At 40.4% G+C, this 23324-nt stretch overlaps 1 protein-coding gene and 1 pseudogene across 2 annotated transcripts; one reads left to right on the top strand and one right to left on the bottom strand.

The window, feature by feature from the left end:
* Positions 1 to 4871: 4871 nt before the first annotated feature.
* On the top strand, positions 4872 to 7610 carry LOC124001395 (annotated as a pseudogene).
* Positions 7611 to 9879: 2269 nt separating this feature from the next.
* Positions 9880 to 14936, bottom strand: si:dkey-229e3.2. 2 transcript variants are annotated; one of them, XM_046309384.1, is made up of 6 exons: positions 14657 to 14936; positions 13991 to 14204; positions 13670 to 13818; positions 13406 to 13550; positions 11287 to 11367; positions 9880 to 11150 (listed from the first exon to the last, which is right to left on the bottom strand). In XM_046309384.1, the coding sequence occupies exons 1-6, from the start codon at positions 14665 to 14667 to the stop codon at positions 11010 to 11012; spliced, it is 741 nt and encodes a 246-aa protein (XP_046165340.1). In that variant the 5' UTR covers positions 14668 to 14936; the 3' UTR covers positions 9880 to 11009. The 2 variants fall into 2 exon arrangements, with proteins under 2 accessions (XP_046165340.1, XP_046165341.1); XM_046309385.1 differs by lacking the exon at positions 14657 to 14936 and adding an exon at positions 14566 to 14589.
* Positions 14937 to 23324: the final 8388 nt, after the last annotated feature.

Raw genomic sequence — 23324 nt, 5'->3', positions numbered from 1 at the left:
GGAAACACTTTGAAGTTTGTGGAAATATGAAATTAATGTAGAAGAATATAACATGTGTTTTAATTTTTTTGTACCATCTTTGAAATGGAAGAGAAAGGTCATAATGTATTATTGCAGCACATGCGCAATATAGAATTTGGCCACTAGAAGGCAGTAGTGTATGAGCAAATTTCTAAACTGATCCAATGAACATGTTCAAAATGTTGTATCAAGACAGCCCAAATGTGCCTAATTGGTTTATTGATCAATTTTCAAGTTCATAATTGTGCGCTCTCAAACAATAGCATGGTATTTTTTCACTGTAATAGCTACTGTAAATTGGATAGTGTAGTTAGATTAACAAGAATATTTAGATATATCTGATATGGGCAGAAAGCTATGTCCTGGGATTTTTTGGTTTGTTACTTACAACCTCATGCTAATCACATTAGCTTATGTTAGCTCAACCGTCCCGTGGGAGGACACCAATCCCATAGAGGTTATTAAAGGTAAACTAAGTTCAAGGTATTGTGTTTGATGTGAAGTTGGTGAAAGACACTAAGATGTCCAATGTGTATACCAAATCAGTGGACAAACAACAAAATGTAAACAATAGAGAAAATGCACACCATAATATTTTCACATGCAAATACCACTTGATTTCTATGGCATACAGTGCTTTCGGAAAGTATTCAGACCCCTTGACTTTTTCTACATGTTACCTTACAGCCTTATTCTAAAATGGATTAAATCTACACACAATACACCATAATGACAAAGCAAAAACAGGTTTTTAGAAATGTTTGTAAAAACTGAGGAAATATCACATTGACATAAATATTCAGAACCTTTACTCAGTACTTTGTTAAAGCACATTTGGCAGCGATTACAGCCTGGAGTGTTATTGGGTATGACGCTACAAGCTTGGCGCCACCTGTATTTGGGGAGCTTCTCTCATTCTTCTCTGCAGACCCTCTAAAGCGCTGTCAGGTTGGATGGGGAGTGTTGCTGTACAGCTATTTTCAGGTATCCAGAGATGTTCGATCGGGTTCAAGTCTGGGCTCTGGCTGGGCCACTTGAGGACATTCAGAGACTTGTCCCGAAGCCACTCCTGCGTTCTCTTGTTTGTGTGCTTATGGTTGTTGCCATGTTGGAAGGGGAACCTTCGCCCAGTCAGGTCCAGAGTACTCTGGAGCAGATCTTCATCAAGGATCTCTTTACTCTGCTCTGTTCATCTTTCCCTCTAATCATCTACCCTCAATCCCAGTCACTGCTGCTTAAAAACATCCCCACAGCATAATGCTGCCACCACCATGCTTCACCTTAGGGATGGTGACAGGTTTCCTCCAGACATGACACTTGGCCTTCAGGCCAAAGAGTTCTAAATTGGTTTCATCAGACCAGAGAATCTTGTTTCTCATGGTCTGAGTCCTTTAGTTGCCTATTAACAAACTCCAAGCGGGCTGTCGTGCCTTTTACTGAGGAGTGGCTTTCGTCTGGCCACTACCATAAAGGCCTGATTGGTGGAGTGCAGCGGAGATGGTTGTCCTTCTGGAAGGATCTCCCATCTCCACAGAGGAACTCTGGAGCCCTGTCAGTGACCATCGGGTTCTTGTTGCCCTCCCTGACCAAGGCCTTTCTCCCCCGATTGCTCAGTTTGGCCAGGTGGCCAGCTCTAGGAAGTGTCTTGGTAGTTCCAAACTTCTTCCATTTAAGAATGATGGAGGCCACTGTGTTCTTGGGGACCTTCATTGCTGCAGACATTATTTGGTACCCTTCCCCAGATTTGTGCCTCGACACTATCCTGTCTCGGAGCTCTACAGACAATTCCTTCGACCTGGCTTTGTTTTTGCTCTGACATGCCCTGTCAACTGTGGGACCTTATAGACCGGTGTGTGCCTTTCCAATCATGTCCAATGAATTGAATTTACCACAGGTGGACTTTAATCAAGCTGTAGAAACATCTCAAGGATGATCAATGGAAACAAATGCACCTGAGCTCAATTTTGAGTCTCATAGCAAAGGTTCTGAATACTTATGTAAATGTGGTATTTCGGTTTTTTATTTTTATAAATGTGCAGACATTAAAAAAAAAAACTGTTTTCATGTCATCATTGTCACCCTGTTTTTGCTGTGTAATGGTGTTTTTATTTTATTCAATCCATTTTAGAATAAGGCTGTAACATAATTGTGGAAAAAGGGAAGGGGTCTGAATACTTTGTGAATGCACCATATCTGTAGTGCTCAGGAAATTATTTTCCATGAGAACAACATTACACTTCTTTACAAATTATGTGAAACTACATCATTTCTACAGTAAATTAATGACGACAAAAATATCAACACTGGGTCCTCCTTAGATTTTAGTTATTGAAAGGACTAAATCATATTGAAATATACAAAAACACATTGATCTCAAAGTATGTTCCTATTAATTCCTCTCCTTCAAGGTTATCATGTACATTTCACCTTCACAATTACAATAGGCCTTTGTCCTTACATGGCTGTTCATGGTCCCTTCGACCACAATAGTTATTTGCTCATAAGGAACATTTATGTTACATTGTATGAGTGCCTTCAGAAAGTATTTCCACCCCTTGACTTTTACACATTTTGTTATGTTCAAGTGGGAGAAAAATGTATTTAATTGTCCCTTTTTTTGTCAACGATCCACACACAATACTCTGGGGTGGCAGGTAGCCTACCGGTTAATGTGTTGGACAAGGAAGCGAAAGTTTGCAAGATCGAATCGCCGAGCTGATAAGGTAAAAATCTCTCATTCTGCCCCTGAACAAGGCAGTTAACCCACTGTTCCTAGGCCATCATTGAAAATAAGAATTTGTTCTTAACTAACATGCCTAGTTAAATAAAGTTTTTTTTTTAATGTCAAAGTGTAAGAAAATTGATGATTTCTTTTTTTAAATTATGAAAAATAGAACACTAATATATCTTGATTCGTTAAGTATTCAATCACCGAGTCAATACATGTTAGAATTAACTTTGGCAGCTGTGAGTGTTTTCGGATAAGTCTCTTAAGAGCTTTGCACACCTGGATTGTACAATACTTGCCCATTATTCTTCAAGCTCTGTCAAGTTGGTTGATAATAATTGCCAGACAGACATTTTCAAGTTTTGCCATAGATATTCAAGCCGATTTAAGTCACAACTGTAACCAGACCACCCAGGAACATTCAATGTCATCTTGGTAAGCAACTCCAGTGTATATTTGGCCTTGTGTTTTACCTTGTTGTCCTGCTGAAAGGTGAATTTGTCCGCCTGCGTCTGTTGGAAAGTAGACTGAACCAGTTTTTCCTATTGGATTTTGTCTGTGCTTAGCTCTATTATGTTTAAAAAAAAACTTTAATAACTCCCTAGTCCTTGCTGATAATAAGCATACCCATAACATGATGCAGCCACCATCATGCGTGAAAATATGAAGTGGTACTACTCAGTGATTTGTTATGTTGGATTTTCCCCAAGCTTTGTATTCAGGACAAAATGTTAATTTCTTTGCCACATTTTTTGTAGTATTATTATAGTGCCTTATTGCAAACAGGATGCATGTTTTTGAATATTTTTTATTCTGTACAAGCTTCTTTCTTTTCATTCTGTCATTTAGGTTAGTATTGCGGAGGAACTACAATGTTGATCCAGTTTTCTCCTATCACAGCCAGGTAACTATTTTAAAATCACCATTGGTCTCATAGTGAAATCCCTGAGCGATTTCCTTCCTCTCCAGCAATTGAGTTAGGAAGGACGTCTGTTTCTGTGGTGTGACTGGGTGTATTGATACACCATCCAAAATGTAATTGATAACTTCACCATGCTCAAAGGGATATTCAGTGTCATTTAAAAAAAAAAATCCACCAATAGGTGCCCTTCTTTGCGAGGCATTGTAAAATGTCCCTGGTCTTTGTGGTTGAATCTGTGCTTGAATTTCACTTCTCGACTGAGGGACCTTACAGAATGTGTGTGGGACAGTAACGCGGTAGTCATTCAAAAATCATGTTCACCACTATTATTGCACACAATAGTGAGTGCATGCAATTTATGTGACTTGTTAAGCAAATTCCTACTCCTGTAATTATTTAGGATTGCCATAACAAAGGTGTTGAATACTAAAAACTAAAATTTCACTTTGACATTATGGGGTATTCTGTTTAGGCCAATGACACAAAATCTCATTTTAATACATTTTTAATTCAGGTTGTAACACAACAAAATGTGGGACAAGTCAAGGGGTGTGAATACTTTCAGTGACAGTGAAGGCACTGTCACTGTTCCTATTCCATGCATCTGTAACCATGTTTGGATGGTTGTTACAACCTGTCACACCCTGATCTATTTCACCTGTCCTTGTGATTGTCTCCAACCCCCTCCAGGTGTTGCCCATCTTCCCCATTATCCCCTGCGTATTTATACCTGTGATCTCTGTTGCCAGTTTGTCAGGTCAACCAGCGTTTTTGTTCTCAGCTCCTGCTTTTTCCAGTTTCTCTTTTTCTCACCCTCCTGGTTTTTAACTCTTGCCTGACTGACCAATCTGCCTGCCTCTGACCTTGAGCCTGCCTGCCTGCCTGCCTGCTAACCTGTACCTTTGCCCCACCTCTGGATTGTTGACCTCTCCCTACTCTGAGCCTGCCTGCCGTCAGGTACCTTTAACCCCACCTCTGGTTAACTGACCTCTTCCTGCCTTGACTTGTCTTATTGCCTGCCCCCTGTTGGAATATTAAACCATTGTCAATTCGACGTTTCTGCATCTGGGTCTTACCTTGCTTCCTGATCCAACCACCGTTATAACAGTAGCACAAGTCTGGTTTGCACTCAGAGAACCACTATGTAGTAGACTAGATACAGTGTATTTCAACGCATGTAAAAAGTTCCAACCTTAGAGAATGTGTTGCACATTTCCCAGCCATGTGAGTGGTTAAGACCGGCCACTGACGATTATAATATTGAGGGAGTTCGATTAAGTGCACCGTGCTATCAAATGCAGTAGCTCCATAATACAGGTCCAGTAGCATAGGGGAGAGTGGGGTAAGTTGAGCCATTGTTTTTACATTCAGCATCACTCTGTCAAGGGAAGTATAGTATTCTTTCTAACAAAGATATCTAGATATATTTCAGGATGTTGTGTATTCTTGGAAATAATCAGAATTAATTTAAACTTTTCAGTTTTGAATAAATATGTTGTCCATCAAAAAGTGGTCTCTTGGCACAACTTACCCCTGGTATGGGGTAAGTTGAGCTGCGGAACAGGTTAAGCAGCCTACACATTTCTGTACTGAATTAAATATTACCACTAACCCCACTACCATATCTTTACTTCCCAAACACAATTCAACACAATCAAAATCGCATTTTTGTATTTTAATAATTATAAGCATCTTCTAACACAGGTTTAACACCTAACAAACACTTTTGTACTTTTTTACTTTTAACATAGGCACTGTTGTTACCTCATATCTGAGCAATAATGCTTTGCATTACGCCTGGAAAGAAAACACTTCAATTTGCTCAACTTGCCATTGGCTCAAATTACCCAATGGCCATTGGCTAAACCTATCCGAAGACACAGCTACAAGGATGCACTTTCATGCTAGGTTTAGGACCTCATATTGAAGCCCAACTTATGTATAGACCAATCTTAAAAATATTGTTTCGATACAAGCATCATGAAACCTCTAACAAAATTAATTAATTTGACTTGGTGAAATTAGTTTTTGCGGACTAACTTGGTTACCAGGGTAGTGTCACCACTGAATCAATTGTCTTTGTAAATGATGAACAAAAAAATCTAGATGCATCATTCAATCTAAACTCGAGCTCATATTTAGTAGTTCTTACACATGAACAAATCCATAAATACAGTGGTTAAGTAGATCACTGTAAACAGCGAGTGCTAATATAGTAGCCTATCAACTCACTGAACAAGAAAGAGCCTTCTATCACAAACTATATTTAAAACCGTATGAAGACAGGACTCAAATTATGTATAGATGTACATTTCATACTTAAATGTTGATCAATGAAAGTGATAGATATCCTTCCTGTCTAGATTCATGTTGGGCGTGGCGTGAAGTGGAAGCAGAGCTGTAATGAGGCAGATGGGCTTACGGTCTATGGGCCAGAGAAGGCTCAGGTTCAGGGTGGGTCTTCTTACCTGCCTCACCTGCAGCAGTGCCAGCTGGTGCTCAGCCTGTGCCTGGACAAGCCACAGTGCAGTTAAACAGGAGTGGAACTCAGCCTGCACCACTCAGTGCTGCTGGTGAATACCTTGAGGCAGATTCAACAGGACATGCAGAGGGAAGGCCAGGTAGTCTGTAGGTAGTCCCAGTCACTCTCCCCTGATGCACCTGCCCACATACCTGGCCTCTCTGACTTGCCTTTTAATGATGTCCACCATGATTCCCTGCTCTGTGACAGTATTTGGGAGGAGGACGGGCCACTCACCTACCCAGGGTGTGCTGAAGGAAACGGCCTGGGTGTCTCCTCGCCGCACCATATTGCCTACATCTCCCTCTCAGGACAGCTCTTCTGGACACCCCAGATCCAAAGTCCCTTGGCACCCCTTTGCTCTTCTAAGAGCCAAACACCAAACTCCCTATGCTGCCCCATGGACCTTTCCCCGGATGGCATCTTTGAGGACAAGGACACCTGCATGTATTACTCCTCTGATTTCCCCTCTGCCTAGGCCGGCTACCTGTCCTGATGGGCCAGTGGGATGGCCTCCTGGGGGAACGAGGGACTAAAGATGTGCTCCAGTTATCTCGGTCAGGACATTACAGCCGTGTCTGACCGACCTCAATGATCTGGACCACATTATGGAGATCCTGGTCAGCTCGTGATTCATGGGGGTCACATCAGGGGTCATGACCTGCTTGTTAAGGATCTGAACATCATCAGGATAACCTGGCTTCGTCCGGTTAAGAATTGTAAATGACAATATATATTTTTTACAATGTGGATAGTATTTTTGTCATACTACAATGGTTTTATTCAGGTGACGGAGACTTGTGTATCTACTGTGAACAGAATATTCCCTTTTTGAGGCAGTTAGTAGAATGCAAGAAAAATATGCACTACTTGTAGAGCTAGTCTTGTTATATAATACCTCTTCTTGAAATTGTACATTATCTTTGCATTTAATCTAATTATTCCAATTCTACTTCTCTTGATCAGCACTGTACTTGTAAAGTCTGTCACACCCTGACCTGTCACCTGTCTTTGTGCTTGTCTCCACCCTCCTCCAGGTGTCGCCCATATTCCCCATTATCCCCTGTGCATTTATATCTGTGTTCTCCGTTTACCTGTTGCCAGTTCGTCTTGTCTTGTCAAGCCTTCCAGTGTGTATTTCGTACTCCTGTTTTCTTGAGCCCGTTTTCTAGTTATGCTGGTTTTGATCATTCTGCCTGCCCTGGATTACTGACCTCTGCCTGCCCTGACCCTGTCTGCCACTCTGTATCTTACGGACTCTGCCTTGGACAACCGACCTCTGCCTGCCCAAGACCTGTCATTTGCCTGCCCCGTTTTATAATAAATGTCTTATTTGAACTGTCTGCATCTGGGTCTTATCCTGAGACGTGATAATATTGAGTTATTCTGTATAATCAAAGGAAGTTCCTTGTTCTCATATCAACCACGTTTCCCTTTAAAAAATAATGCCTTAAAGACTTAAAATAGTTCTGTAGAATTTGAGTTACAAAAAAGGAAAGTTAGCAAATATATCCATCCAGCTGAGCAGTGAGAGGCTTCCTCCAGTGGCGGACTGGGACAAACTAGGCCCTGGCATTTGAGACTCAACAGCCCACATCACCGCTGACACCATATATGCAGTGCCTTTTTTGCCTCCCTGTTGTGCAGTTTTCCTCTGCATCATCTCTGCTCTCACTCTGTCTGTCTGTTCTTCTTCTTGTTCTCCTCTATCACTCTGTCTGCCTGTCTGTCTGCCTGTCACTCCTAAAGTATTAATAGCTATTATGCTGAACAAAAATATAAATGCAACATGCAACAATTTCAATGATTTTACCGAGTTACAGTTCATATAAGGAACATAGACAATTTAAATACATTCATATGGCCCAAATCTATAGATTTCACATGACTGGGAATACAGATATGTTGGTCACAGATTACTGAAGAAAAAGGGCCTCAGAATTTCATCACGGTATCTCTGTGCATTCAAATTGCTATCGATAAAGTGCAATTGTGTTTGTTGTCCGTAGCATATGCCTGCCCATAGCATAACCCCACCGCCACCATGGGGCACTCTGTTCACAATGTTGACATCAGCAAACCGCTCACCCACATGATGCCATACACGTGTTCTGCGGTTGTGAGGTCGGTGCCAAATTCTGCCAAATTCTCTAAAACGACGTATGGTAGAGATATTAACATTACATTTTCTGGCAATAGTTCTGGTGGACATTCCTGCAGTCAGCATGCCAATTGCACGCTCCCTCAAAACTTGAGACATCTGTGGCATTGTGTTGTGTTGCAAAACTCCACATAATAGTGGCCTTTTATGTTTAATCAGCTTCTTGATATGCCACACCTTTCAGGTAGATGGATTATCTTGGAGAGAATGAGAAGGAGAAATGCTCACTAACGGATGTAAACAAATTTGTGCACAAAAGATAAGAGAAACTTTTAGTGTGAATGGAATATTTCGGGCATCTTTTATTTCAGCTCATGAAACATGGGACCAACACTTTACATGTTGGGTTTATATTTTTGTTCAGTATAAATTATGAACTACACAGGGTGGTGAAAAGTGCAAGGTGATGTGCTCCTTTCCAATAAACATAAAGGGTCTTATTCTGGTGACATGATAATCGATGCCATTTGACAAATAGAAATAATCTTTTCCATAATAATCTCATCCATAGGCTATTGGCCTACTTGCACAGTGTCTGCAAGCTGTTGGTTAGTGCGCACGTGCCAATAGCAGTGGGCACACTCACTGTATAATTTACTTTTTTTGTGAGAAAATCATCAGTTAAATTGAAAATTAAATGGAAAAGGTATATTTTTGTGCACTGCATCATCACGCACAGCCTTTTATCCGCAACAAGTCAATTTGATGGAAACCCCTTGGAGTTATGCTGATTTTTTAATATTCGCATTAAAATCTGTCGGCATTTGGATGAAAACGGAGAAAGAGTAACACAGTAGGTAGGTTTTCTCCATACCATTCTGTAGCAGCATCTGTCACAACACTTGGATCAGCCGAACCAGATCTTTTAGAAAATTAGTTGGTTAATTTCATACATTAAGCAGCTGTAGCCTCAAGCCTTATTTTGGTCTCTTAACTTTTTTCGGTACTACCATTCTGTATTTTTTACGAGGCGTGATCTGGGATGACAAATGACAAGAGAGTCACAGAGCAAGGTCTCTTTGCTGATGTGCGTTTGACTTTGAACGTGAATTTTGCGCCACATCAGCCAATCAGAAAACCGGGCAGGCCTATCTTGGTAGGGGGGACTGGACGTTGTCCACTGATCAGGCAAATGCTCAAATATATTAATATGACAATAGAGAAATTGCACGAAAATCATCACCTTAACAGGCCCAAGGGCCATCATCTGCCATCTCCCTTAAAAAAGTCAATTATTTGTATTATTATTCATTTATTTTGACCATCCCACCCCAAAAAAAGATGGTCCAATGCACCAATGCCTTCCTCTGTGTGTGTGACATATAAGGCACAATACAACCCTTCCGTCCCTTTGCCTTTTTTCCGCAACTGCACTGCAACGAGATGTAATCTAAATTCACTCTGCCATGTTGCTAGTGCACTAGCTGAGAGGAGATAGTAGAGAGAAAGGGGGGGGGGTGTAGGGCCTACATCACTTGTCATGTAGGAGGGGCCTACGTGTAAAAAGGTGACATTTGGGAGACATTTGGGAGTGTGCACCTTCACTAACCTCTTGTTTTCTCTGTCTGGAAAAGCAAATCTTGGTGGTTGAAATGTAAGAGACCTGTCTGAGATGCAGTTGTACACATGTAATAACCTCTCTGTTATACTGGTTTGTGCTGATTAGCTCCATGATGCCCTGCAGTATTACTTACAAAATGGCCAATGACATGACACGTCTATGGTTTTGAGTATTAAGGCAAGTTAAGAAAAACAGAGGACCAAACTAAGGAAATATTAAGAAGTGGAGGACACCAATAATGTGATGCCATAAATAGTTAAAGCACAAGCAATCTACATTTCCATAAAAATGTATCCACAGTGGGAAGACACACCCAATTACTTTTTTTCTGGGATCCATGCACTGCCCTAGATCGCAAGCCAGGTTTCTACAGTGAGACTTGGAGTTGGGTATTCTACAAAACAAAATATATGGACAAAGCTTGTTTCTTGAGGTGTTCAGACCATGCACCTCAACAATGAAGGTTTATACATGTTGTATTCGGCACATGTGACAAATAAAGTTTGATTTGATTTGAACTTAAGTAAATAAGGTATTTCTGTTTTTAATACCTTTGCCAACAATTCTAAAAACCTGTTTCCGCTTTGTCATTATGGGGTAGTGTGTGTAGATTAATGAGAAAAAAAATGTGTAATCAATTCTAGAATAAGGCTGTAACGTAACAAGATGTGGAAAAAGTCAAGGGGTCTGAATACTTTCTGAACGCACTGTATGTTTGCAAAATGGGGGTTGGGACTTATGAGGAAGCCAGTATGCCCTCTAGTGGAGTGCTGTGACTTCCAAAGATTTGCATTGTTCCCTCTGCTCTTGACAATAGTGGTATAAAACAGGTGTTACACTGAATAAATAACTCAATACATTTACAGAACATTTTAGAGTATCACTGTAACTGCACTCCGTATCAAAATATTATATATAAAACCAGGAAAACGCCTGCATACTAAATACACAATATCATAGGATGTACTTCCTTTACAATCTGTATAAATAAAATGTTGCGAAAAGTGTATACTTTGTTCTCACCCGGGTAACAACCCAACCCGTTTCATCCATCTACAACAGTACAGTAGGGCTATGCTAAGCAGCATCTTCATCTTATCCTTCTCCATAGTTCAGTGCAGGAGGCTTCTTGTGGTGCTGAGGCTGCAGCTGGATGCTGCATTGAGTCAGCCACTGCTGGGAGATTTGGTAGAGGAAAGCTGGGGTGTCACCATGGCAGGAGGAGGGGGCCAGCAGCTGAGTGGAGATGAGAGTAAGGCCAAAGGTTACAGGTGTGCTCCCTGCCAATAAGAGTAGAAAGACGCCCAGTGATGCCCACTTCCTAAAAAGGAGAACCCCCCCACCCCCAACACACACACATGGATGCACACACCTTGGTTTTGATGAGAGCAGCAGCAGGGGGGCAAGAGGTCTCTGTAGTTTCTTCACGATCTTCCAAAAAGACAGACTCACACTATGGAAGGGAAAGACCACAGATATAGAACCCAGTGTCTTCAGAAAGTATTAACACTCCTTCACTTTTTCCATACAGCCTGAATTTAAAATGGATTAAATGTAGATTGTGTCACTGTAGTACAAACAATATCCCATAATGTAAAAGTGGAATTATGTTTTTAGAAACGTTTACAAATTAATTACAATATAAAAGCTGAAATGTCTTGAATCAATAATTATTCAACCCCTTTGCTATGACAAGCTTAAAATAGTTTAGGAGTAACGATTTGCTTAACAAGTCACATAATAAAGTTGCATGGGCTCACTCTGTGTGCAATAGTGTTTAACATGATGTTTTAATGACTACGTCATTTCTGTACTCCACACATACATATAATTGTAAGGCCCCTCAGTCAAGCAGTGAATTTCTAACACAGATTCAACCACAAAGACCAGGGAGGTTTTCCAATGCCTCACAAAGAAGGGTATCCCTTTGAGCATGGTGAAGTTATTAATTACACTTTGGATGGTGTATCAATACAATCAGTCACTACAAAGGAAGGAAACAGCTCAGGGATTTCACCATGAGGTCAATGGTGACTTTTAAACAGTTACAGTTTAATGGCTGTGATAGGAGAAAACTGAGGATGGATCAACAACATTCCAGTTCATTTTCACTTTGTCATTATGGGGTATTGTGTGTAGATGGGTGAGAGAAAAAAATACATTGAATACATTTTTAATTCAGGCAGTAATACAACAAAATGTGGACTAACTCAAGGGGTAGAACTACTTTCTGAAGGCACTGCATTGTCTATGCAGAACACAAGGCAGACGACTTGGCAAATAGATTTCCTCCAGTGTGGAATCTTGGAGCATCATCTAGCGCAGGGGTTTCCAAACTTTATTACTCAGGCCCACCCTCCCAGCATTGGGGAACATACCGCCATCAGTTGAAACACAACATGCCCTTGAATACAGGGTGCGTGTCATGTTTGGCTGATAAAATGGGAATGAAATTGAAATTTCAACTTTCAAATGGTACCACAAAGATGGTTGGAGGCCCACACTTCAGATAATATTGACTTGAATGGGAATAGCTGTTGTTTTCAGTCAATCCTCCATAGGAAACTGAATTGAAATCATATAAATATAGATAATAGAATAGAGATTACCATTTAAGTTTACAAGGGGCGGGTCCTGGAGTATTGAAAACATGGATGCCAATAATATTTACCCCCATCTTTGAGAGTTTCTATTACTTGTTAAAACTTCTTCAGGATTAGTGGGTGCCCTGCGGGACGGTTGATCTAAACTAATGCGATTAGCATGAGGTTGTAAGTAACAAGAACATTTCCCAGGACATAAACATATCTGATATTGGCAGAAAACTACAATTCTTGTTAATCTCACTGCACTGTCCAATTCACAGTAGCTATTACAGTGAAATAATACCATGCTATTGTTTGAGGAGAGTGCAAAGTTTTGAACATGAAAAGTTAAATATTTTTACAGAAATGAAAATGTTCATTGGATCAGTCTGAAACTTTGCACACACACACTGCTGCCATCTAGTGGCCAAAATCTAAATTGCACCTTGGCTGGAATAATACATTATGGCCGTTCTCTTGCATTTCAAAGATTGTATTATCTTTTACCATATCTAATGTGTTATATTCTTCTACATACCTTTCACTTTTCCACAAACGTCAGTGTTTCCTTTGAAATGGTACCAAGAATATGAATATCCTTGCCTCAGGCCCAGAGCTACAGGCAGTTAGATTTGGGTATGTAATTTTAGGCAAAGAAGGAAAGAAAATCTCTTCTTCCCAGCAATTGTATTCGTTAAAAATACTATAATTTTCTATTTTTGGGACAGATACAATATAGCTCAGATTTGTTTGCTAATTTTTATCAACAGTGTCAAATATTTTGGACCTAACTATTGTATTTTCAATTAATAACCCAAAATGTATCACAAAACATAAAAACATTCATCCAACTAGGCTGGGTGTATTCATTTTAAAAGGACCCCATTCCCCACCTACCCATCTCACCTGGTCAGAGATGCAATTTGAGGGTGTGATTCTGAGGGCAGAAACCATTCTGCTGTGGCTGTGGCAGTGTAAACTGGGCTTTGTCTCTGACAGCCTCAGCCTGCTGGGCTCAGCCACCAGATGGCTCCACAAGCTGCCACAGTCACTAAGCAAGAGAGAAGAGGAGTCAGATACAACCTCATGGAACACAGAAGTGAAGCTTCATACATATACAAAGGCATGTTTTTAGTTACAGTAAAAAAAAAAGAAGGATAAATTAGACACCATATTGTAGCTGTTGGTTGAAAAGGCTGTGTGTTTTCTAGCAGCTGGGACAGAGATCGTACAGTACAGTTGGTCTCTTTAGATTCACCCAAGACCTGGAAGCACTCCTGGAAAACTACACATGATTTCTTCACATTGCCATCCTCCAGCTGTATAGAAAAATATATCACATATATCACAATTGTACATTGTTTATTTATTTGCCTACATTAGGAAAATGGCAATTAAGACAGCTCCTATATAGATCACAATTCACAGGTAATAATTTCCTCTTTAAGTAAAGTAAACTTGGAATGATCAAAAAGATCGGTGCACTCTCACCTTTGTTGAGAGTTTAGAGATGTCCATGTCCATGGGTGAAGACGGAGATGAAGATCTTTCAACTGCATCCGACTTGTTGCCATTACAGGCAGAACTCCAGTCTCCAAACGCACTGTCCACCTCGGCGTCATTCTGTTCCCAAGCAGTTTGGACAGACCAGTCGACGAAATCCCCGTAAGCAGAAAATAATGGTTCCTCCATTGAACGGATACGTCTGTTTTAGGACAAGGATCAGATCATGGAAGAAATGACAATTTATCGGTCCGTCCACATCCACAGACGCCCCCAACTTCTGGTCTGATCATGCAATGATGTGATGATAAGTAGGCCATCAGTGACTTCCCTCTCTCTATTGTTATGATTTCCTGTGCAGCCCATACACTTAAATAATACGGTGCAACATGTAATAAGAGGATAGAACCACGACATGAAGTGAATTAGTGTAATGATAGCCACAAAAACATGTGTACAAATTAAAACGAGAACTTTACAAACCTGATTAATAAAACAATAAACACAACCTACACATAATGCTAACCCGTTGTTAGACTGAACTCATTTGAAATATTACGTACATTATGATTACATTACACTCATGATATAGTGTATCGGAGAGGTACGAAGTCTTTAGCTGAGAGACCTCTAAACAGGATAAATATTCCTTACCGATGGCGCATCTGTAACAGGGGAAGTTTCTAAGAATCCGGAAGGTGATAATAAACAATAGTCTATGCCGCGTTCAAAAGAACTGTGAGCTCGGAACTCGGAAATCTTCGACTTCCGACTTTCAGTGGGTTTCAAACAACTGGGAACTCTGAAAAAAAACGAGCTCGACTGGAAAAAAACGATTTGAACAGTCATCAAACCAAATTCCAACTATGGAACTCGGGCTGGAAAAACAACTCCAACTTTTCCGACCTGAAGATCAATGACGTCATGATTTAACATCGTATTTTTTCCCGAGTTCCCAGTTCTTTTGAACGCGGCACTACTTCCCACTGTTTTGGATCCGCCCCGATGACGGAGAGATTGCGTAGGAGCCCAGAGCTAACCTTACCTGACGCAGGTGCATTGATACGAAAATCTAGACGCAACTGAAACCGACAGAGGGCGCTCTAAATGCTAAGATGTGTGTTTTAGCCACAGTTATGTAACTTTGGCCTACTTGACAAAGTAAGAATTTATTGTCAAGACATGACTAGACAGGCACAACATTAACATTTGACCCTCTATAGGGATATACTGTATATTATTTACAATTAATGGTGATGATTAATGTGTTGGCCTCAAGTTGGTAAAGGACATTTACTGTGAGTAAACATATTTTATTTGATTTAATTCCGTTTGCCCTGAGACATTGGGAAAGAAATACACAGCCTGACTCTACTCTTATGGTTTGACATAATGAGAACAATTACTTGGGAGGAAATATGTATATCCATCCACTTGGTTAAAATCAAAACCCTACGGTCAATTAGTAGTAACAGTACACACAGTTGCTCACAGACAGGCTGACAAGACTGATATGATTAGGCTTTTTTTTCAGGTTTTGTTGATAGACAGTATGAAGAACAATATTTTTGCATTCCTCGACCCCAGCTTATGTAAGGCATGCCATGTGAACTCAGAGCAGTAATTGGAATAGTAAATAAAGCTAAGCAGGGCTGGGCTTGGTGAAACTCTGGATGAGAGACCGAAGGGTAGCTGTAGATAGATCAATTGCCCAGTCTATAGTTTATTTTCTGATAGTGGATGTAACGTTGAAGATCTGATGTTGTTTTAAAGGTACAAATTCAACATATTTTATACAAGGTTTGTCTATGTTGAAATACGGGTTACCATGATGACATAATCCTGTGGTTGAAATGTCACACTCAAAACTGTTTACTTCGATTACTTTTTTCAAATCCTATGCATTTTCCACGTAGATTGAAACAATGTTTTTTCAACCTCTTTTACCATTATAGGTCTTCACTCACTGATATAAAGTGGGATGCATTACAAGATTAAGATGTTTTTCATTACACTAAACCAACATAAACAATGCTTTATCGCTCTTTAATTTAAAGTACTCGGCATGGCCATGTAATGGAACCTTGCCCTTCCAAAGTTCAATGCAGAGAAAAAATACTATGGTGGATTTATTCATGTTTTCACTTTATCCCTTTTGCAATTCTGTTGTATATCCCAGGACAGGGGTTACATTGTGTCAGTGAGGGAGCAAATCTCAGATTTGTATCAGTTTGATGTGGAGACAAAGCATCAGCTTTCTCATATGTACAATATGTACAATATCCAACTACTGCACCATCAGATATATATAATTTCCCGTGAGGACGAGGACATGGACAGTTATACCAAATGTACCCTGAGTAAAGTAAACAGAACCACGTCGTTGATTTTCTATATCGACAAGGATTCCGATGTGGATTGCATGCAGTATTTCTGGTGTTCCATTAAAGCTAATTTCCTAGAGTAACACCGTTTTGTGCAGCTCTGTCTTCCCACATGAAAAACCAGTACTCACAGTAGTGTTTTTGCAAACTTTACTGTACGTTCAGGTTTTTGCTGACATGACTGTAGTAAACTGTATTATTTACAGTTTACAGTAGTTTAAATTCTGTAGTAAAATAAACAGTAGTATATAATATAGTATTTACTGTAGTGTTTTTGCAGACTAGTGTTTTTGCGGGCATTACTATAGTATTTACTCTATTTATTTGTTTTCCTCATTTTGTCTGTCATGGTTGAAGTGTACCTATGATGAAAATTACAGGCCTCTCTCATCTTTTTAAGAGGGAGAACTTACACAATTGGTGGCTGAGTAAATAATGTTTTGCCCCACTGTATATGTATATAAAGATATATGAATGAGTGATGGTACAGAACGGCATAAGCAAGATGCAGTAGATGGTATCGAGTACAGTATATACATATGAGATGAGTTATGTAGGGTATGTAAACATAAAAGTGGCATTGTTTAAAGTGGCTAGTGATACATGTACTACATAAATATGGCAAGATGCAGTAGATGGTATAGAGTACAGTATATACATATGAGATGAGTAATGTATGGTATGTAAACATTAATTTAAGTGGCATTGTTTAAAGTGGCAAGTGATGTTTTTTTTACATCAATTTTCCATTACTAAAGAGTCAGTATCAGTATGTTGGCAGCAGCCACTCAATGTTAGTGGTGGCTGTTTAACAGTCTGATGGCCTTGAGATAGAAGCTGTTTTTCAGTCTCTCAGTCTCCGCTTTGATGCACCTGTACTGACCTCGCCTTCTGGATGATAGCGAGGTGAACAGGCAGTGGCTCGGATGGTTGTTGTCCTTGATGATCTTTATGGCCTTCCTGTGACTTCGGGTGGTGTAGGTGTCCTGGAGGGCAGGTAGTTTGCCCCCGGTGATGCGTTGTGCAGACCTCACTACCCTTTGGAGAGCCTTATGGTTGTGGGTGGAGCAGTTGCCGTACCAGGCGGTGATACAGCCCGACAGGATGCTCTCGATTGTGCATCTGTGAAAGTTTGTGAGTGCTTTTGGTGACAAGCCAAATTTCTTCAGCCTCCTGAGGTTGAAGAGGCGCTGCTGCGCCTTCTTCAACTTGCTATTTGTGTGGGTGGACCAATACAGTTTGTCCGTGATGTGTATGCCGAGGAACTTAAAACTTTCTACCCTCTCCACTACTGTCCTGTCGATGTGGATAGGGGGGTGATCCCTCTGCTGTTTCCTGAAGTCCACGATCATCTTCTTTGTTTTGTTGACGTTGAGTGTGAGGTTATTTTCCTGACACCACACTCCGAGGGCCCTCACCTCCTCCCTGTAGGCCGTCTCGTCGTTGTTGGTAATCAAGCCTACCACTGTAGTGTCGTCCGCAAACTTGATGATTGAGTTGGAGGCGTGCATGGCCATGCAGTCGTGGGTGAACAGGGAGTACAGGAGAGGGCTCAGAACGCACCCTTTTGGGGCCCCAGTGTTGAGGATCAGCGTGGTGGAGATGTTACCTACCCCCACCATCTGGTGGCAGCCCGTCTGGAAGTCCAGGACCCAGTTGCACAGGGCGGGGTCGAGACCCAGTGTCTCAAGCTTGATGACGAGTTTGGAGGGCACTATGGTGTTAAATGCTGAGCTGTAGTCGATGAACAGCATTCTCACATAGGTCTTCCTCTTGTCCAGATGGGTTAGGGCAGTGTGCAGTGTGGTTGCGATTGTGTCGTCTGTGGACCTATTGGGGCGGTAAGCAAATTGGAGTGGGTCTAGGGTGTCAGGTAGGCTGGAGTTGATATGGTCCTTGACTAGTCTCTCAAAGCACTTCATGATGACGGAAGTGAGTGCTACGGGGCGGTAGTCGTTTAGCTCAGTTACCTTAGCTTTCTTGGGAACAGGAACAATGGTGGCCCTCTTGAAGCATGTTGGAACAGCAGACTGGGATAAGGATTGATTGAATATGTCCGTAAACACACCAGCCAGCTGGTCTGCACATGCTCTAAGGAAGCGGCTGGGGATGCCGTCTTGGCCTGCAGCCTTGCGAGGGTTAACACGTTTAAATGTTTTCCTCAAGTCGGCTGTAGTGAAGGAGAGTCCGCAGGTTTTGGTAGCAGGCAGTGTCAGTGGCACTGTATTGTCCTCAAAGTGAGCAAAGAAGTTGTTTCGTCTGTCTGGGAGCAAGACATCCTGGTCCGCGATGGGGCTGGTTTTCTTTTTGTAATCCGTGATTGACTGTAGACCCTGCCACATACCTCTTGTGCCTGAACTTGTCTCTATACTGACGCTTAGCTTGTTTGATTGCCTTGCGGAGGGAAAAGCTACACTGTTTGTATTCGGTCATGTTTCTGGTCTCCTTGCCCTGATTAAAAGCAGTGGTTCGTGCTTTCAGTTTGGGAATGTTTTAATAGTTGTTCGTTCGTTCCCCAGGCTTTATTGTGTCTGTTCCATGTTTGTGTGCTATTAGTGTTTCTTGTTTTGTGTTATGTTTAGTTTATTTTATTAAAACACTCACTCCCTGAACTTGCCTCCCGACTCTCAGCTCACTCGTTACAGTATTATATAGTATTTATTACAGTATACAACAGCTTACTGAAGAATTCTATAGTAAACTGTAGTGTTTTTTTAAGTGGGTATTATGTGCACCGAGGGCATTATTGTTATGATGGTCCATGAAGGACTTTCTGATTCTTCAGTGTGTTAGGTTGAGACTAGAGATGCAGTAAGGGATGCATAGCATTGATTTTGTACTGATATAGCAGACAAAAGGGTGTCCTCTATGATACCGGTGGAAAAAGCAGAATATGCATGATTTAGGATCTCATGATTCCCAGATTCCAATGAGGTAGTCATGGATGGAAATTGTTTGTACAAGTGTATAGGTACAGTATCGATCTGTATACATGAGTGGTGTTTTCAGTGGTTTGTAGGCTACAAATGTAATGTGATGGCAATATGTCTGGGAACCTCAGGTTTGTTTACTCTGTGCCTAAATATAACCCCTCACCCTCCTGTATGACCTTTCTCTGAGCCATCAGCATCTTCTCACAAGATCACACACACTTTTCATATATTGTGTGGTTTTCTGGAACTGATCTGGGTAACATCATATGCTGCTCTATGGAGCTAAAGACACATACACTTTGCATAGCTGCACACAGTATTTTATCTCCACATACTACATAGTGACAATGGCTTTATGGAATTTAAACTGGGTTTACATTAAATGGGTTATGATATTATAAATTATTGTTAGATCAAGATGAGTTTATGTTTTCCTTCCTGTGCTTTTCAGAAGGATGAAATCCATAAAGAAGAGGTATAGCCTGAATATTTTGGATGAGCACAGGATGGGGGAAGAACATTTTCTTGTTTCTCTTGAACTAGCATTGATTCTGGTTTGGAGTTGTTGCTTGATCCTGTGCCAAAAGCTAACATAGTATCGTCTTGCAGCTCACAATTATTACAATCTAATTCAGATGCATTTGTGAGGCTTGATCTAATTGAACACATATGCAATGTATGTATGTGGGAAAAAAGCACATTACTGTGAATCACAATAAGGATATTGGATAATGTCCCCCAGAGGCTTCATACCCCATACCCATAGAGGGCACAGGGGCACGTGCGCCTGTAATACTGCTAGCCACTAGTTGGCTTTAGCTAGCCCAGATAAGTTCCCAACTCCCAACCACACAAAGAGCTACCAAGAAGCCATTTCAGGCTATCAATCAAGTTAGAGTAGCTAGCTTGTCTACCTACACTACATGACCGAAAGTATGTGGACACCTGCTCGTTGAACATCCTTCCAAAATCATGGGAATTAATATGGAGTTGGCAATGGCAATATGGCAATGTCATGCTGAAATAGGAAACTGTTGTCATAAAGTTGGAAGCACAGAATCACCTATAACAGTGGTTCTCAACTGGTTTTGCCTGGGGACCCAAATTTGACAATGACAGTTGAGTCGCGACCCAATATTATGGACTGTTAATGATTACATTTTATGTTCCCTTGCAAAGTAGACTCTGTCTCAATTAGGGTATTAAAGAAAGTCATTACACAGCCATATTAACTGAAAACATTTATTAATAATTCAAGAGAATAAGCCATTTAATTAGACGACCAGTTCAGGAGTGTAATAAATTATCAGACTCAGAACATGACATCAAAACCAGTCCAATATGTTAATGAACAGTATCCCATACAAGTCCAATAATGTTAATGAACAGTAGCACATACCTGTTTAAAATTGAAAAAACAAATCATTAGGAATTCTTAATCATCAATTATCATGTCAATAGTTTCACAACCTTGAAAAGTGTTTTTAACGGTGTACGATTTTAACCCATCCAATAAAAATGTAATATGAATGTCAGAATGAGTGAACAATAATAATTAACATAGGGAACAATAGCTCATTAACCTGTTTATTTATTTAGTGTGTGTGTGTGTGTGTGTGTGTGTGTGTGTGTGTGTGTGTGTGTGTGTGTGTGTGTGTGTGCGTGCGTGCGTGCGTGCGTGCGTGCGTGCGTGCGTGTGTGCATGTGTGTGTGTGTGCGTGTGTGTGTGTGTGTGCGTGTGGCATATCAGTGGGAAAGCTGGAGGTGTTTCTTGAGATTGATAAGTTTCTTGAAGTTTGGTTGACAGGGCAACTCGAAGGTCATGCTGGCTGCCCAGTTTGTTTCTGCTTTTTAAATTTTTAAATTTTAATTTTACCTTTATTTAACCAGGTAAATCAGTTAAGAACACATTCTTATTTTCAATGACGGCTTTTAGTTTTATAGCACGGCTATAGCAGAGAAGACACTTTCACACAGATGTGTAGTTCTGAACGGTAGCATGATTTTGATTGCATGACAGACAAGAGCAGGATACTCGACTGTTCTTATGTCAGAAGATTTTGGAGTGACTTGAAGATTTTATTTTAAAATAAATGACTATTAATGTTAATCTGAGAGACTCTGATATTATGTTTTATTTTGATCCAAATGATATGTACCCTGATTTAACTTTCATTGTTAATTTGTTTATTTTTCATGGAAGATTCTTTATCCATAAAATGAAGTGGGCAGAGAACAAACCCCTCTTCATATTATTTAAGATATCATTTAAATATTATTTTGAAATTATCAGTAAATGTAAAAACAAAAATGCAATAGGCACCATAAAACGTTTTGACAAATTGAAAATGTATCTCGATATGTAATACTGTTAGGTTTATGTACTCTTGTTTGTAGTGTTCATAATAGAAAGTAGGATACTCTCACATTATGCTGCTTCAGAACTATGCTTCGTGGGTGACTGTTGTGTGCAGAGGGTCCCTGGTACGAGCCCAGAGAGGGACGGACGAAAGTTAAACTGTTTCCCACCTTAATGGCAGCTGCCAGTCGACGCACCCATCCCAGGCCAGTCCCACAGAGCCCAGATAAAGACAGGCTCTGCAGAGTTGGTGTCTGACATAGACCAATACTAATGCTCTCTGGCACATTCAGACGAGAGTGCTCTGAAATCTGAGTAGATAGCCAGAGCGAATTTATTCGTATTTTCTCTTCTTGACAGGGACCGGGTTGTCTGCCTTGTTGTTGATATTGGAAGCAGCAGTAGATGAGGGAGCTGCACGTTTTAAAAACGTGTCCATGATTTTACTCTGACAGCTAGCCTACATGAGTTAAATGACAGCTAACTATCCACATGTGCAATAACTGCAGAACGAATCTGCATAGTTAGCTGTCAATCAAGCTAGCTGTCAGAAGATCTGTATTATCTGATTGGACGTGTCACATTTAAAACTAAACAATGTTGCATAATGAAATGTTTATTGGATCTGTTTGTGTGTGTGTGTGTCAAGAAATCTGTAATTTCATTGGATCAGTGTGTGTGTGGGTGTCGAGAACGTTATTGTATTGGTCAATGAACGAGCGCAGCGCCAAAACCCTCGGAGTCCGAATTTAGCTTGACATTTCACAACTGCGGACGCACGTGTAAAATCAACAACAATAATCGGTGCAGCAGGTATCCTTTCAAAATAAAAGTATCGATGCGGCTGTTACCTTTTAAAATCATGTTTATTTTATTAAAATTGTCTCGCACAAGTCCCACGACCCTTTAAAATCCCGTCCTGTCCAAAATTATAATCAGTAACGTAACTGTTGGATTACCCAAACTCAGTAACGTAATCTGATTACATTCCGTTACTTTCCCTTTAAGAGATATTAGAAAAATACAAAAATGTATGTTACGTATTGAACGACATCCATTGCAGGATAAATCAATTTGAAAGTTTACATAGCTGGCCATATATGGATGTTACATTTTACTTAATGGTTTGGTTCAGTAGGCTTCTTTTAACCCATTGCTTTCTACTACATATAATAGGATTCAATTATATCTTTACATTAAAAACCAGTCTAATAGAATTCCAGTCATTCCAAAAATTGTTATACCCCTTGATCTTCAAGAATAGGACTTGGAAATATGGAAGAATAGTTTAGCCAAATTGTTTTACCTGAGCATGACCCCTAAACCAAGGACTTATTAGCCAGCCCTACTCTGTTGTTTATGATTTTGTTGCCATGGAGGACAAATTGGGCTCATTGATTTGAGTTGAAAAATAAATGCTGCGCTCATGGAATGGCATGCTTTGAGAACTCCTGAAAAGTGCTATTTACATGTGAAAAATGAATGCCATATGCTGCATTTGCTATAGGCCTATTGTTTACCTTCTTGTTTGTGACACTTTGATATCTTGATAATAAGCAGCTGTTTAAAGGGAAAATCCACAGATGAAACAATAACAAAGCGGCCACCCAGCCTCTATTTTGGTAAAAAGCTGAGGGATGGCCTGG

This window comes from Oncorhynchus gorbuscha, linkage group LG17, assembly GCF_021184085.1.
Source record: "Oncorhynchus gorbuscha isolate QuinsamMale2020 ecotype Even-year linkage group LG17, OgorEven_v1.0, whole genome shotgun sequence".
Taxonomy (NCBI): Eukaryota; Metazoa; Chordata; class Actinopteri; order Salmoniformes; family Salmonidae; genus Oncorhynchus; species Oncorhynchus gorbuscha.
Note: the sequence above shows the minus strand (reverse complement) of the source record. Positions and strands in the feature narration are given on the sequence as shown.